The sequence below is a fragment of the Coturnix japonica genome, chromosome 3 (genome assembly GCF_054131305.1).
Source record: "Coturnix japonica strain WE chromosome 3, WE-NBRP24, whole genome shotgun sequence".
In the NCBI taxonomy this organism is placed as follows: domain Eukaryota; kingdom Metazoa; phylum Chordata; class Aves; order Galliformes; family Phasianidae; genus Coturnix; species Coturnix japonica.
The window spans coordinates 80,394,875-80,408,715 of NC_140665.1; the positions used below are offsets into that span (position 1 = coordinate 80,394,875).

Consider the following 13,841-nt stretch of genomic DNA (forward strand, 5'->3'; position numbering starts at 1 on the left):
ATGTGAGGAAGCTTTTAATTGTTTGCACTTTCAAGAAGTTATTCGTAATTCTTAAATTCTCTGGATTTTGTTCAAATATTTTCAACTTTCTGTGGCATACAGGAAAGGTATGTCTTTTATGTCATTATTAAAGACAAATCTTGAAGGGAAAACATGAAGCGCTACAAAAGTGTATCCTTATTATACAATTTAACTTAACTACTAATATAAATAATGTACAGAAAGGCTGACGAACAGTCTGAATATAACAAAGATTGACTATGTTAATATGGAGTTACAAGAGCAGGCATCAACATGGCATGTTTTCATTTCTGTTAGTATATATGCTGTTGTGGTAGCTGTAAATCAAACTCTCTGTAATATTATGATTATTCAACAGCTTTTTTTAACATGAATAATGGACACAGAGAATGTCTTGATGAAGATCTTCAGAAATCGAAAGGTTGCATTCCCTCAATTCTCTCTTTTCAAGTTTAAACCAGTCTGTTCCCTTCATACTGCCCATAGAGAGATTTCCTAAATTTCTAAATCAATGCATCCTCAGTATCCTTAAAATTCTATCTGTAGAAAAAGAAAAAATAACTCAGTTTCCAGAATTCAGAGGTGATGTATGTATATAGGGTGATATCGATGCTTAAGTTCTCAGATTTGGATCAACTGTCAAAAATTCAGAAGAAATGTGGTTTTATTCTGTTTAATAGTGATTCTTTTCAGGATTCAGCTTGTATTTTGAAATAATATTTCCCAAGTATGCAAATGAAATGTTGTGTTTTGATATTTTTGCATGAATTCAGTTTTTCAGAAAATATGTTAAAAGTAGTGATTACAGTTTTATAAAATGGATATTATTAAAATACAGATATTTACATGTAACATGTATTTTACTGAGAAAATATACTTTCTACTTATTCCTAGTTTTACTCTAATGTCTGAGTATGTATCTTGAGAACAATATGAAGTTAAACACAAAATATTAGTTTTGCAGATTTATTTACTTATTTATTTTAATCTTAGAACTCTAGTTATATTTGCCTGAAAATTTCAGAGTATATTCATTTGCTAAAATAGCATGATTACTTTAAACAGAGCATGTTATGGTGTTATTGCTGATGCAGTACCACATGTATCTGCCAGGTTTCTAAGTCGGCATCTGAACAAGGTCCTAAGTTATATCTCTCTGCAAAGCTTTGGTGTTCCTGCAGAATGATGTTTCCTCTGAGTCATCAGTGTTCCTGCAGAAAACATAGCATCAGGCTATTTACAAGAGCACAGACTTTTCTAAGCACCAATAATTCTTTGTTATGTATTTTAGGAACACTACAATTTTATATATGGCAAAGAACACTCTGTGGAGTCAAAGGAAGTAGACTTAGGTCATTATGAGATTTAACATTCTGCCTGTACTTCAGAATTTGATGACCCAAACACTGTAAACTGTAAATAGTAATTCAGACCAGAAGCTATGATTTATTAAATAACCAATTGAATATTATGTTCTTCTGCTAATTATATTTAGAAATGTTCTATTAATGTTAAACTTAAAAGCATAAACCCAGAAAATATTTATATGAGCATACTTTGATGATGAAAGTAATTTGTAGCTAATTAGTTCTTCCATCGGATATTCAAAGAAGTTTTTCATCATCAATTTCAAATGTGTAGCTAAATTAGCTGCATACTGAAAAAGATAATGGCTGCACAATATGTGTCCATCTTTTCTAGATATTTTCCTGCCTAGCAGGCTCATAAAACATATTCTCACATTAGACATGTATATTCTTTTCTTCTCTATGAATCCTTTTTAAAAATACTGTTTGGATATTGCCTTCCTACTTGGAAGTCTTGAATTCTTAAATTTCACAAGCAACTGTCAGCAAGAAGTTTGAAGACAGGCCTTCTGCCAGGTGCAAGGGTCAGTTTAGTGCCACTGTAAGGGAACAAGAACTAGTTACTGTCAATAGATCACAAAATGTATGTAGGTTACTCTGAAACTAATGTTTCTTATTTATTTCCATGGAAAATTCCACAGATACAATGAGTAAAATAGCACTATTTGATAGAAACAATTATCAGCTAAAAAATGCTATTTTTCTGTATAGTCATCAGCATTAGTATCACGGGTTACCTAGGTTTACCTGTGCCCGTGACAGGGGCTGCCACCCCAGAAATGAAGGGAAAAAGGGGAATGGACAAAAACAGTGGCAGCAATCTAAGGAGGAAACTTATTTTACTAAATACGATATTGGAGTACAACACAATATAATACAATATAATTGAGGCTAATAAATCAAACAAGAGAGAGAGAGAGAAAGAGAGAGATAAAGTCCCCGAAAACCGGGAGGCCTACTGTTAACTCTAGGCGATAGGGCTGGAGCGCAGAGACAACAGAGCTGAAACGCAGAGAACGAGCGAGAGAAGAGACTGTTCCAGCCTGGGAGCAAGATTATGTATGTCCTCCTCTGGTGATTCATCTCTGGCTGCAACGTCCTCTGGGATACGTAGTTCTCCTCTGAGAGCTGAGTACTTGGGACACAGCTATTCCACAGAACTGGAGCGTGAACCTTCCACACTTCCACATACTCTCAATTACACATCCACATACCCTCAATTACACATTCTTATAACATCAAAACAGTTTGTCCCATTCAAACACCTTTAATACCATATAACTTTCCCTTAGCAATCCGTATCTTTCAGTTATAAACATAAACTTACTTCCTCTTTAACCCTTTTTCCTTTGTATACGATTCCACTATTTTATACCCTCAGTTAATGATTCATACTGCACATAATGTTATGATGTAGAATATTGACAGCAACAGCACAAAACCATGACAACTAGCTATACATTTTTGCCAGTGATGAATAAGAGCTTGCATGCTGTACTTGTAAAGAACTGCACCAGTGGAAGTGACCCACTGTTTCAGAAGGGAAATTTTATCTTCTTTACTGGTCTGACTGGAAATTTGGGCCTTCTACATAGTCATCATTGCAATTTATCAGAGTTGCTGCTTTCTCCAGGTCCCAGGAAATCCAGAAGGATCACATCTTTGCTATCCTAAAGGCAGAGCAATTCATGTCACCACTCCATCTACTACCATTTTTACTCTGGCTCGTATTGGTGATGTCACATCTTGCCAACAGTAATGGTGAGATGCAGGAAATTCTCACCTTCAGCCCTATATTAGCTCAACAGGGCTTGACAAACTTCAATGTGGTGTTCTTTTTTTTTCATGTGTGAGCTTATGTGAGAAACATCTGAGCCCAGACTTTACAGTATTCCAACACTGCCAGCATCATTTCCAATGTACTGAACTGGATATTCAGCTTGGTACAAAATTCCCTTGCCATAATCTGTTGATTCATGCAGATGGGCCGATTGAGACACTCTTCATTTTGTGGTGTGACAGCTGTGCATGATTGTCTGGAACATTATTTGTCTTTCAGGTTTCTTTCATTACTGAAATGCTGCACCCAGCACCTCACTGTGCTCTCATCCGCTGTTGGGTTTCAGCCAATGTTCAGCAAGCATCAATGAAAGTCAGTGAGTGCAGTTTCTTCTGCATGAAGGAATTCAATTACACACCTTTGCTTCATTTGCATTTCCACATCAGGTGTCATTTTATCTGACTGTCTCTTTACTGCCAGCTGTAACACAGCAACAGAATGTGACAGAATATTGGTGGGAAGGTTCAACTACTGCTGCCATATCACCAACAACTGTCTCTGACCTAATGGGCCAACATAATAAAATAGGAGGAATTACTTTTGGAGCTGTCCTTGTACAAAGTGCACCTTTCCATTCACTACATGTGTTTTTGATTGGAAGAATATGTACTAAAACAGTAGGGTTCTTCTTCAAGATGAGGAAAAAAAAAAAAAAAAAAAAAAAGCTTTTTCTCTAGCCTTCTAGCCTTTCCTGAGGTGTACAAAATTTTCAAAACTGCACTTTTAACATTTAGATGGTAAATCACATCTGTTAACAGTGTACTTTTCAGTGTCTAGATAGAAAAACAAAACTCATGTGGAGGGGATGGTAATAGAGATCTCTAGAAGCTAATGTCTTAGCTGTGAATGTAAAAAGTACTGCTCGTTTGAAACAAACAAACAAAAACAAAAGTACGGAAACCAGTGAACTATTTAATGTGTTAATATCATGTTCAGCTGGAATATTTCAAAATTTTCTGGAGTATTCTGCAAGTATGAATAGCTGGCAGAAAGTTGTACATCAGTCAGTGATTTTTCAAATGTTTTTGTCACTTATACAAAAAGTATTCTCCATGCTTGATAACTCAGATGAGGCTGAGTGGCATGTAATTGTTTCTTTGTCAACCATAGTAATTTAGCTGTAATTACAGTTTCCAGTCCTAAAAATCAACACCACTGTTATCAGAGCAGGGACTTTTTTTTTTTTTTTTTTTTTTTTTTTTTTTCCCCCAAACTCCCTTTTAAGTGAGGAATTCATACACATTGGGTATGGCCACAAATAAAAGCAAAATACCAGATTGGTTTGCACCACAGTGTTGAACACGTATAGCATGCATAATGTAGTACCTTTATTCTGTAGCATTGGTCTAGATATTTATAGGATTAATTATCTTAATTTGAACTGAATATTTTAATATATGGAGTGTTGCATTACAAATTAATACATTAAGAAAAAATGTATTAATAAAATCTTAAAAGAATGGAGGTAAATGATGTGATATTAGAAATGAAATTAAGTTTCTGATACTTGTAGGAATTCTTAAACTATAGATTGACAGATTCTTTTCTTTTTTTTTTTTACAAATAAAGTCACAAAAAATAAATTCTCTGTTTTTATATCCTATCCCACATTGACCAAATCACTCCTTTCTGTTAGATTTCAGAGGGAGAATGGCTTTGACTCCTTTCCTAGCTTTTCTACACGCAATTAGATTTTATCACTGTTCCTCAGTGCAGTTAAAACTCCAGTGTTCATCTGAAGCTTCAAATTTCTCTAGCCTTCATTATTTCATCATCCTCTCAGGACTCCCCAACCATTGTATTTCAGTCAAAACATGACCACAGAATTAACCTTTTGGTTTGTTCATCAGTTTGTCATTCTGCTTTTAAACTCCTCAAAGGATTAACTTGACAAGTGCACACTATTTTTTGTTATTTTTGGAAATACTGCACAGTTCACAGCTGCTCTCTCTGTCTTTATTCCTTTCTCTTATTTCCTACTATCCCATCAGGACTACCAGCCTAATGATACCAATTTATGATACTGTTATAAAACTGTCTCTGCTTAGTGTTCATTTTATCCCCTAAGGACTATTTTCTTGAGCCTGAATACAGGATATTCTATATGGCATCAGATGTCAACATTTACTGAATTTCAGTGCAAATGCTCAGCTGAAAGGTATGGAGCTCATTATCAGAAGCTGAGATGCAGTTGACTGGCACCCCAAACAAATTCTCCATCTCTCTTGCTCCTTCCTTCTACCTGTATAAAATACAGTACAATACAAAACATATAAAAAGAGATGGTTAAGAATTGTTCACATTTGTGAATGGGTTGGTACATACATCCTCAAATTATGGTACTTTATAGTTCACAAAACTTCAGTGCTGAAGAGTCAAGAGGAATTTCACTTAGACTTACTCTAAAAGATAAATAATTAAACATTTATCCATTAGAAGTATGCCACAACTTAAAAATAAATAAATAAATAAATAAATGGTGAATAAATTGGTTTCAGGTGTTCTTTTCTTGCACATTTACCAATGGCTTGTGGCCAGATTATTTACTCCTAGAGGAAACTGTTCTACCCTCCACTTGTCTGTGGAGAAGGAGTCAATGTGTCTCCAGTGCATCCCTTAAAAGAGAACTATCTTATTCTGTGACACAGTAATGGGAGCAGGTCTGAACTAGAAAAAAATAAATATTGGAAATAGATCTAAACGATTGAACATAGTACTGTTTCTTTTGCAGCACCTCAGGTAAACTCCACAAATATAAAAATAACTTTAAAAATGTCTTATTTTGACCAGTTCCAAATGTCTGTATTCCTAATGTCACAGCATGCTGAGCAACATTCAGTAGCTGCTGCTATCAAGCAGATAGTTCCTCGGTTTAATAAGTTACTTACTCTCCTTGGTCTCTATATATGTGTCCCTTTTATTTCTTGAGATTTCTCAAAATGTTAAGGCCAAAGCAGAGCATTGTTAGATGCAGGGGAAAAAACTGAGACAAGTCTCTCTGACAATCAGTTTAAGTGGGGAAGGGAATCTCATTGCTGCTATGGGCTTCTCCAGTGAAAGTCCTTTATTTCTAGTTGATATGGTAGGTAGCTGGAGTGGCAAAATGCAGGTTTTGAGAGCTGATTCTCTTTGATATGTGTGTCCTGAGGAAAAGAGATCAAGGTCCTGAGCATATATTGTTACTTATTTTGTTGTAGTGTTGTTTTTTTTGTTGTTGTTGTTTTGCTTTGTTTTTGTTTGTTTTTTTTTTTGATTATTTTTTTTTTCTTCCCACATTACAGTGGCTGGAAATACCTTTTCTTGTTAGAAATCAAGGCAACACCTGCTGTGAATTACCAATCTACATTTAATTATCCTGTTTGCCACAACTCTTAATTACTTCATTAACTAACATCTCTATTTTGTTTCATTAAATATTCTTCTGTGACTTATTACCCTCTTTGTAATATATGGAGAAAGGAGTACATAGTATCATGGTACTAATAATTTTCTGCTGTTTGAAGTCTACTGTTCACTGTAAACTGTTTACATTGGTCCTCTATTCATATGTGGTGACATGTTTTTACCATTCTTTTTCAAAGAGACTCTCAGTGAAATGAAAGAAAACAATTCACAGAACTGAACAAAAATTGCCTGAATACAGTAGTTTTGTATAATGGGAAAGGCCTCCAGGATTGTGCATATCCTTACTATTTTCAAAATTGTCAAGTTTTCAGTGGGTTTTCTTGAAACTATTAATGTGGAAAAATTAATGGCGTAAAAGTTGTCTGTGTGAACTCAAGTAAGTACACTTTGGCCAGAGAGGTCAGTGTTCAGACATTGACAGTCAGGTAGTCCTTTTCCATTATAAATATGTCCCTATAATTTGAACAGGCCATCATGTTTATTTGTTTATTCATTCATTTATTTTAATATAAAATTTCAGGAGAAACATGTACTGCTCACGTGAACGAGTGTCTAGACAGACCCTGTTGGAATGGAGGAACCTGTGAAGAGGACATAAATGGCTTCAAATGCAATTGCCCTCTTGGTAGGCGTTCACATATATTTCTAATACAGCTGTTAATTTGACACTGTGTGTAAGTTCCACACGTATAACTTGCGTGCTATGAAATCTCATATGGTTAAAGAACCTTACTTGCATTTTGAAAGGTACAGATCAAGTTAGTTAAACTAATGAAAATTAAAATCATGTCAGAGAGCATCCATGATTCGACTATGACCAACTTAAATATATAAAGACAACACAACTGGAGATTTCTAATAATTTAGTGTCTATTTATATATTTGACCTTATAGCAACATATTTATTGATTAAATTATACATTTTAGACAGTAAAATATTTTGAAATTTACAAATATCCAAAGTCTTTGGAATCCAATTATGCTTGCTGCACTACTCACACCTAAAAACATTGTGTGCTGATATAAAGCATGCATGAGATCAATCAGGTTGCCCAAATATATGCATTTTGTGCCATCTGAGGTGCCCTTAAGTATCTACAGTATTGCATGAGACTGGAGGATATGGTGCTGGATAAAAAAGACGTGCTAGATAAATCAGGCAGCAACTGCATTAACCATACAGTATAAATAAATAAGATAAAATATATAAACAAAATGCAGCAAAATAAAAGGAGAAAGGAATATGATGCTGAATATTTTCTTAATGATATATGATGATAATATTATGATAATGATATATATTATAATAATATTGTGCTAGTACATCCATTAAATAATTTGTGATTTTGCAAGTTACTGTATGCATGTTAAGAAAACATAGAAGATGATGGGGCAGAAATTCCTGAGATTAGAAACCCTTTAGCTAAGATCAGTAGGCTTTCTCAAATTTTTATAACCATAATGCCAAAGAAAGCTGAAATAAAGACTGGTAAGCTCATCTCTAAATACAGATAATAAATTACTGATAAAGTTTATAGAAAGGTTTTTGATTTTGATGTGTATATTCAGACATTCTTACTGTGGAAAACAAGGTTAGGAAATCTGTTTTTATATAAGTGTATTCTAAGAGGGCTTACAGAAGTACTGAGGTGTTTAGAAAAGAAACTGATAGAAATCTGTAAAACATGAAAATGTCAGAATGATGAAACGTCTTCAGTCATCCCTCTTAAGCAAAGTAGTTGTTTTGAAAGCACTTTAAACTTAATATCAAAAGATCTTTATGTTTCAAGAGTAGTATTCAGTTGAATTTGGAACTGAAGACAATATTGAGCTACGTCTTCAAATGCAAGGCACTACTTTTATTTTTGTTGCTTCATATACATATGTATTCAACTATTACTGAATTAGTGCCTTAGCTAAACCTTATCATAAAAAATATTTTCTGTGCTCCTTTGAGATGAGAATTTCGTATTCAATATACTGCTCTGCTATCCTCTGTTTAGTTCCCATTTGCTAACATTCTTACATGTGGTGGAACTTTAGACAGAAGTATCCATCTTGTACTTTGTTGCACAGACATGAAAGGAAAATGCTTTTCATGCAGTAGAATGTGTCACTTATAGGAGAGCAAATTATCACATTGTCTCAGTAAGTTATTTGCACTTCCTTCTTTAGAGATATGGGACATTGTAAACAGGGCTCATCCAGTGAGGCTTTTTATTATTTTTGGTGTGTGCATATGTAGTTTGGTAATACATTGATTTGTTAGGAATAATGACATTGATGTAGTAGACATAAACAGAAGAAAAAAAAAGTAGAGTTTCATTCTACTGAGTCCAAAAATTCTATAAGTAGCGATGATTCTTTGTCATTATGAGTTACAGATTGAGTAACTGTCAGTGAACCAGAGGTGATAAGTTATTTTTGAAGATAGTTAAGATTTTCTGTACTAGCATTTGCAACGACATTAATAATATTATAGGAAGCTGAGTTAGAGATGGCAAAAATTGTGTAGTGATTTGCATACCTAAAAATGAACTGAAAAGATGAGTTTTAAGCTAAATATTAAGTGAATTTTTTTTAATTTTTTTTTTTTTTTGCCTGTGGGTAAATAAATTAATATCCACAGTTCATATTCTTGTGAGGAAGCTGTAGATAAGCCAATGTATCTCTCAAAGATACTGCAGTGATTAAACAAAAAATAAAAATCACTCTATTACTGGATATTTTTACTGTTATCTTTGTTGCAATAAGAGCATCACTTTGTAAGATTGGGCACCTTACTCTAAGGTAAGTGAAAAGTAACAGTTTACTCCTTTATATTTTCAAGGGAAAAGTGATTATTTATTTATTTATTTATTTATTTATTTATTCTGAGACAACAGATCTACACACATTAATAGCAGGCTTTTAGCAAGTAGCTAAACAATTAATTTTAAAAAGTCTTCAGATTAATAATGCATGTATTCAGTGTAAAGATACAAGCGAGCACAGAGAGTTTGGATATGCCCTAATTATCAGATTCTGGTGAATGAGCATGTTTGGATTCACAACTGCCTTTCTGACCAGACCACCATTAACCTCTTTTTTACTGCCTGTTTGTGTTTGGAATACTTTGGTATCCATTAGACAGCTTTTATCTTTTCACTTTTCTGCTTTGTACCCTGTTGTTTGAAACAGTCTCATACTGTATCTTACTTTTAGGTTCCTGATGTCTTTCCACAAGAGACCTTTCAACATTATCAAATATGCTACAAATAATGAACAGACAGAGCTTTACACTGTACATAGTGGAGGTTCGATTTCTGTTTGTACTGAAATTATTGTTTTACCAAGAAACATAACTCTGTTTTCCTGGACAAAGCTTAGAATAAATGTGTTGGACAATAAATGTGTCAGTAGTGTGTCATGTAAAAAAGCACCATCATTACTTTGACTAAAAACTTCAGAGGTGGTCATCATTATGAGTTACATACTTGTAATCAATTTAATATCACATAATGAGCTTAAAAATATTTTTTCCTTCAAATTATGCCATAACAGTAATGCCATTTATTTGGGGCTGTTAGAGCATAAGTAAATTTGATGTACAGTTTAGAAGTAAAACAAAGAATTTCCTTTTAGTTTAGGCTTAATAGTGGAGGAATGCTGCATAAACAGCATTTCCTGAATCACAGAGATTGGAAGGGACATCTGGAGACCATTTGGTCCAAGCCTTGCTCAAGCAAGACACTCAGAGCAGAGTGCCTGAGCCGTATTAAAGCAGTTCCTGAAGATCTCCAAGGAGGAGACTACACAGCCTCTGGGCAGTCTGTGCCAGTGGTCTGCTACCTAAAAAATACGTAACTGCTTCCTGATGTTTAGACAGAGCTTCCTGTGTTCCATTTGTCTCTAGCTATCGCTAAAAAGAGCCTGGCTTCATGTAATTTGCATCTACCCTTCAGGTATTTGTACATATTGATAATATCCTCCCTGAGCTGCCTCTTCACCAAACAGAATAGGCTCAGATCTCTCAAGCTCTCCTCACAGGAGTGGTGCTCCAGACCCTTGATCTTCTTAGTTGTCTTGTGTTGTGCTCTTTCCAGTATGACCATGTCTCTCTTGTACTGGGCTAGGGGCAGAACTGAGCACAGCACTCCAGGGATGATCTCACCAGTGTTGCATATAGGTGAAGGATCACCTATCTTGACCAGCTGGTAATATTTTGCCTAATGCAGCAAAGAATAACATTAGCCTTCTTAATAGAGAGGGCAAATTTGTGACCCAAGTTTACCGTGGTTTTGTAAATTCTGCTATTGGTATTCTACATCATAACATCATGTAGAGCACAGAGAAGAGGAACTACACATCCCAGAGCATCTCATGGTCAGAGAGGGAAATACATGATGGAAGTGACACTCACTCTCCTTACAGCCTGGCAGTGGGTGTGGGTGTGCTTCCAAGCTGTGCACCTTTAATTTCAATGTAGGCTTCTCAGTCTTTGGAAAACTCTCTCTCTCTCCCTCTCTCTTATTTTATTGGATTTATTAGCCTCAGTTTCAATTAGATTATATTATAGTGTGTTATCTTGTATTCCGATATCATAGTAAAATAATTTTTCCTCCTTAGATCATTGCCACTGCTATGTCTGTTTCCTTGAGCCCAGCTCCCACCTCCCTACCCCTTTCTCTTTTTTCCCTTCCCATTTCTGGGGTCAGGGGACCCACGGACCTACTGTCCCCACCCCCACCCCCCATCATGGACGTAGATAGATCTAGATAACTGTGACAGTGGTCAACTTGATATCTGCCAGGACCTCCCAGGTGCTCTTCTGCAGAACTGCTTATCAGGTAGGCAATTCCCAGCATGTCCTAGTGCCTGTGATTGTTCCTCCACAAGTTCAGGACTTCTTGATGAATTTCATGAGATTTTGGTCAGCTCAACTCTCCAACCTGTCAGGGTCCTTCTGGATGGCTACTTGGCTCTGTGGTGAATCAGCCACAAAACTAAATATTTTGGAAAAAAATAATAAAAATACTTATTTTTGTCTGATATGTCTTTTTAAAGCAAAGTTGACATAATGGTAGGATTTTTTATTATTAAGGCATGTATAAATATATATATGCACCTTCTAATGTGGTTACACACGATATATAGTGGTGTGTCTGGAAATGCATAACTGCTCTGATGAGAATAAATGAGAAGGTAAACATGATGGATGAAAGGCTTGAAAGGCTAGATTCATTACTGTTCTGTGTGATCTAGATGTTTGGCTGAATTTCAAGATAAAACAAGATAATTAGTATGACTAAAAAGCAATTTCATTAACCCAGCAATAGAGCCATGCTAATAGCTATGTTGCTTCTGATATTGAAGCAAGCTACAATGGAGTTACAGAACACTTTACAGTGGGCTGGAGTTAACATAATTCCAATCTCAGAGTAGAATTATAGACTGATCAAACTACTTTTGATTATAACATTTTTATTTTAATTAGATAAGAGTTTGTGGCAGGAAATGTGCAAGCAATAAGAAAGGAGAGCTCTGCTTTACCATGTGTTCCATTCTGTCATATTAATGTTCAGAGAAGGTTTTCGGGATAACCTGTAATTTTGGAAATTTTCATACATGGAAGTGTGAAGAAATTTCTCCACCTAAAATTCAAAATTCAACATCTTTTTTAACAACAAAAGTACCATGACAAATAATAATAATGTTTCCAGTGAAACTAAGGTAAACTGACATTTCACACTTCAGTAATTAGAGAATCATAGGATCATAGAATGGCCTGGGTTGAAAAGGAGTGTAATGATCATCCAGTTTCAGCCCCCCTGCTATGTGCAGGATCACCAACCACCAAACCAGGCTGCCCAGATATGCCTTTTGCCTCCAGACAGCTACCCAGATCCCAAATACTTCTGGTTCTAACACAGTCGGGTAAAATATCTGAAATGACTAGTGTTAGTTGTTTTAGTTTTCAAACTTACGTAGTTTCTCTGTCCTTGAAAAGGAAGATTTCTCTTCCTTGATCAGAATTCTGGAGAACTATAGATATTTATCAATTGCAAAGTATACACATATAATTCATTTGTGCTAATTTTATGGAAATGCACCTTATCCTTTATTAGTCTCTATCAGGTGTTTCATTGTCTTAATAAGATGTCAATTTAACTCTAAAGGTATTACTTTCTTATGACAGATATCCTTTTATCAACTTCAAAAATAATTAATTGAAATTTCCTATGGCGCAGCTAAGATATTTCCTAAAAATTACTTGTTACTGCTAGTATGGCTTTTGGTATATTCTGATGAGTTTCATAGTTTCATAGTTTCGTGCGGGTTGGAAGGGACCTTAGAGATCATCGAGTCCAGCCCCCGGAATTCGAGCCTCTGTGTAGCAGAGCGGCACTTCTACCACTTGCGCCACAGGGGGGATTCGAACTCCGGGCCCCAGTGTTGCAAGGCGGCGTCTTTAACCACTGCGCCACCGGGGCACACATAAGGTCTTGGACCTTATACAGGAGATGTTACAGGATCTTTTTACAGTTGAAATTTTTCATTTTAGATAATAGTATTTCTATTTAGCTGATTAACAGTATCGATTAATTATGGTGTATGATCACCTATTGTGAATTTCTTTAGAGGTTTTGTTTTTTAATATAATAAAAAGAATACATCCTCTGATAAGGACACTCTTTTCTGGAGGATAGAATATACCGATTGAGTTTCAACTCTCTGAATTAATTCTTGTCTAAAAGAGTAGCTTCTGAAAAAACATGTAAGCCTAATTATCTCTATCTCTTAGTCAGTACATGGACTATTATGTGCACTGCACTGTGTGAAAGGCATATGCATTTCCTGTGCAAAGTCAAGTTTTCAGTTCTTGAATCCGGAATACAAAAACAAGACATACTTGAAAAGGCTGGAAGTTCAGTGACAAGAAACTGAGGTGCATTATATCCATTACTCATATTTTATGTATCTAGGCCAGAGGGACTAACACTGAGTTGTGCAAAACATATTGGGTGTAAACTGACAGATGTTGGCAGTGGAGGATCTGCATGGGAGAGACCAGGGCTTCCCTGTGCTGGCTCCAAAGCCTCAACTGCAAGGCACAGCCGAGCCCAGTGGCCTGCTTTCTGTTAGGAAGAAATTTCTGCATGTTTCATTGATTATGAGAAAACGCCCAGCCAAAACTACTAGTACTAAGGAAAACATGATACACAATA

General features: G+C 35.4%; 1 protein-coding gene across 2 annotated transcripts in view; it reads left to right on the top strand.

Moving 5' to 3' along the window:
* The window catches only part of EYS (EGF-like photoreceptor maintenance factor), a 779,301-nt gene that overhangs the window by 160,461 nt on the left and 604,999 nt on the right, over positions 1-13,841 (top strand). For both annotated transcript variants that reach the window (XM_085543820.1, XM_085543822.1), the window contains exon 12: positions 7,154-7,258. In XM_085543820.1, the coding sequence (XP_085399946.1) occupies positions 7,154-7,258 (105 nt within the window). The remainder of the gene's footprint in view (positions 1-7,153; positions 7,259-13,841) is intronic.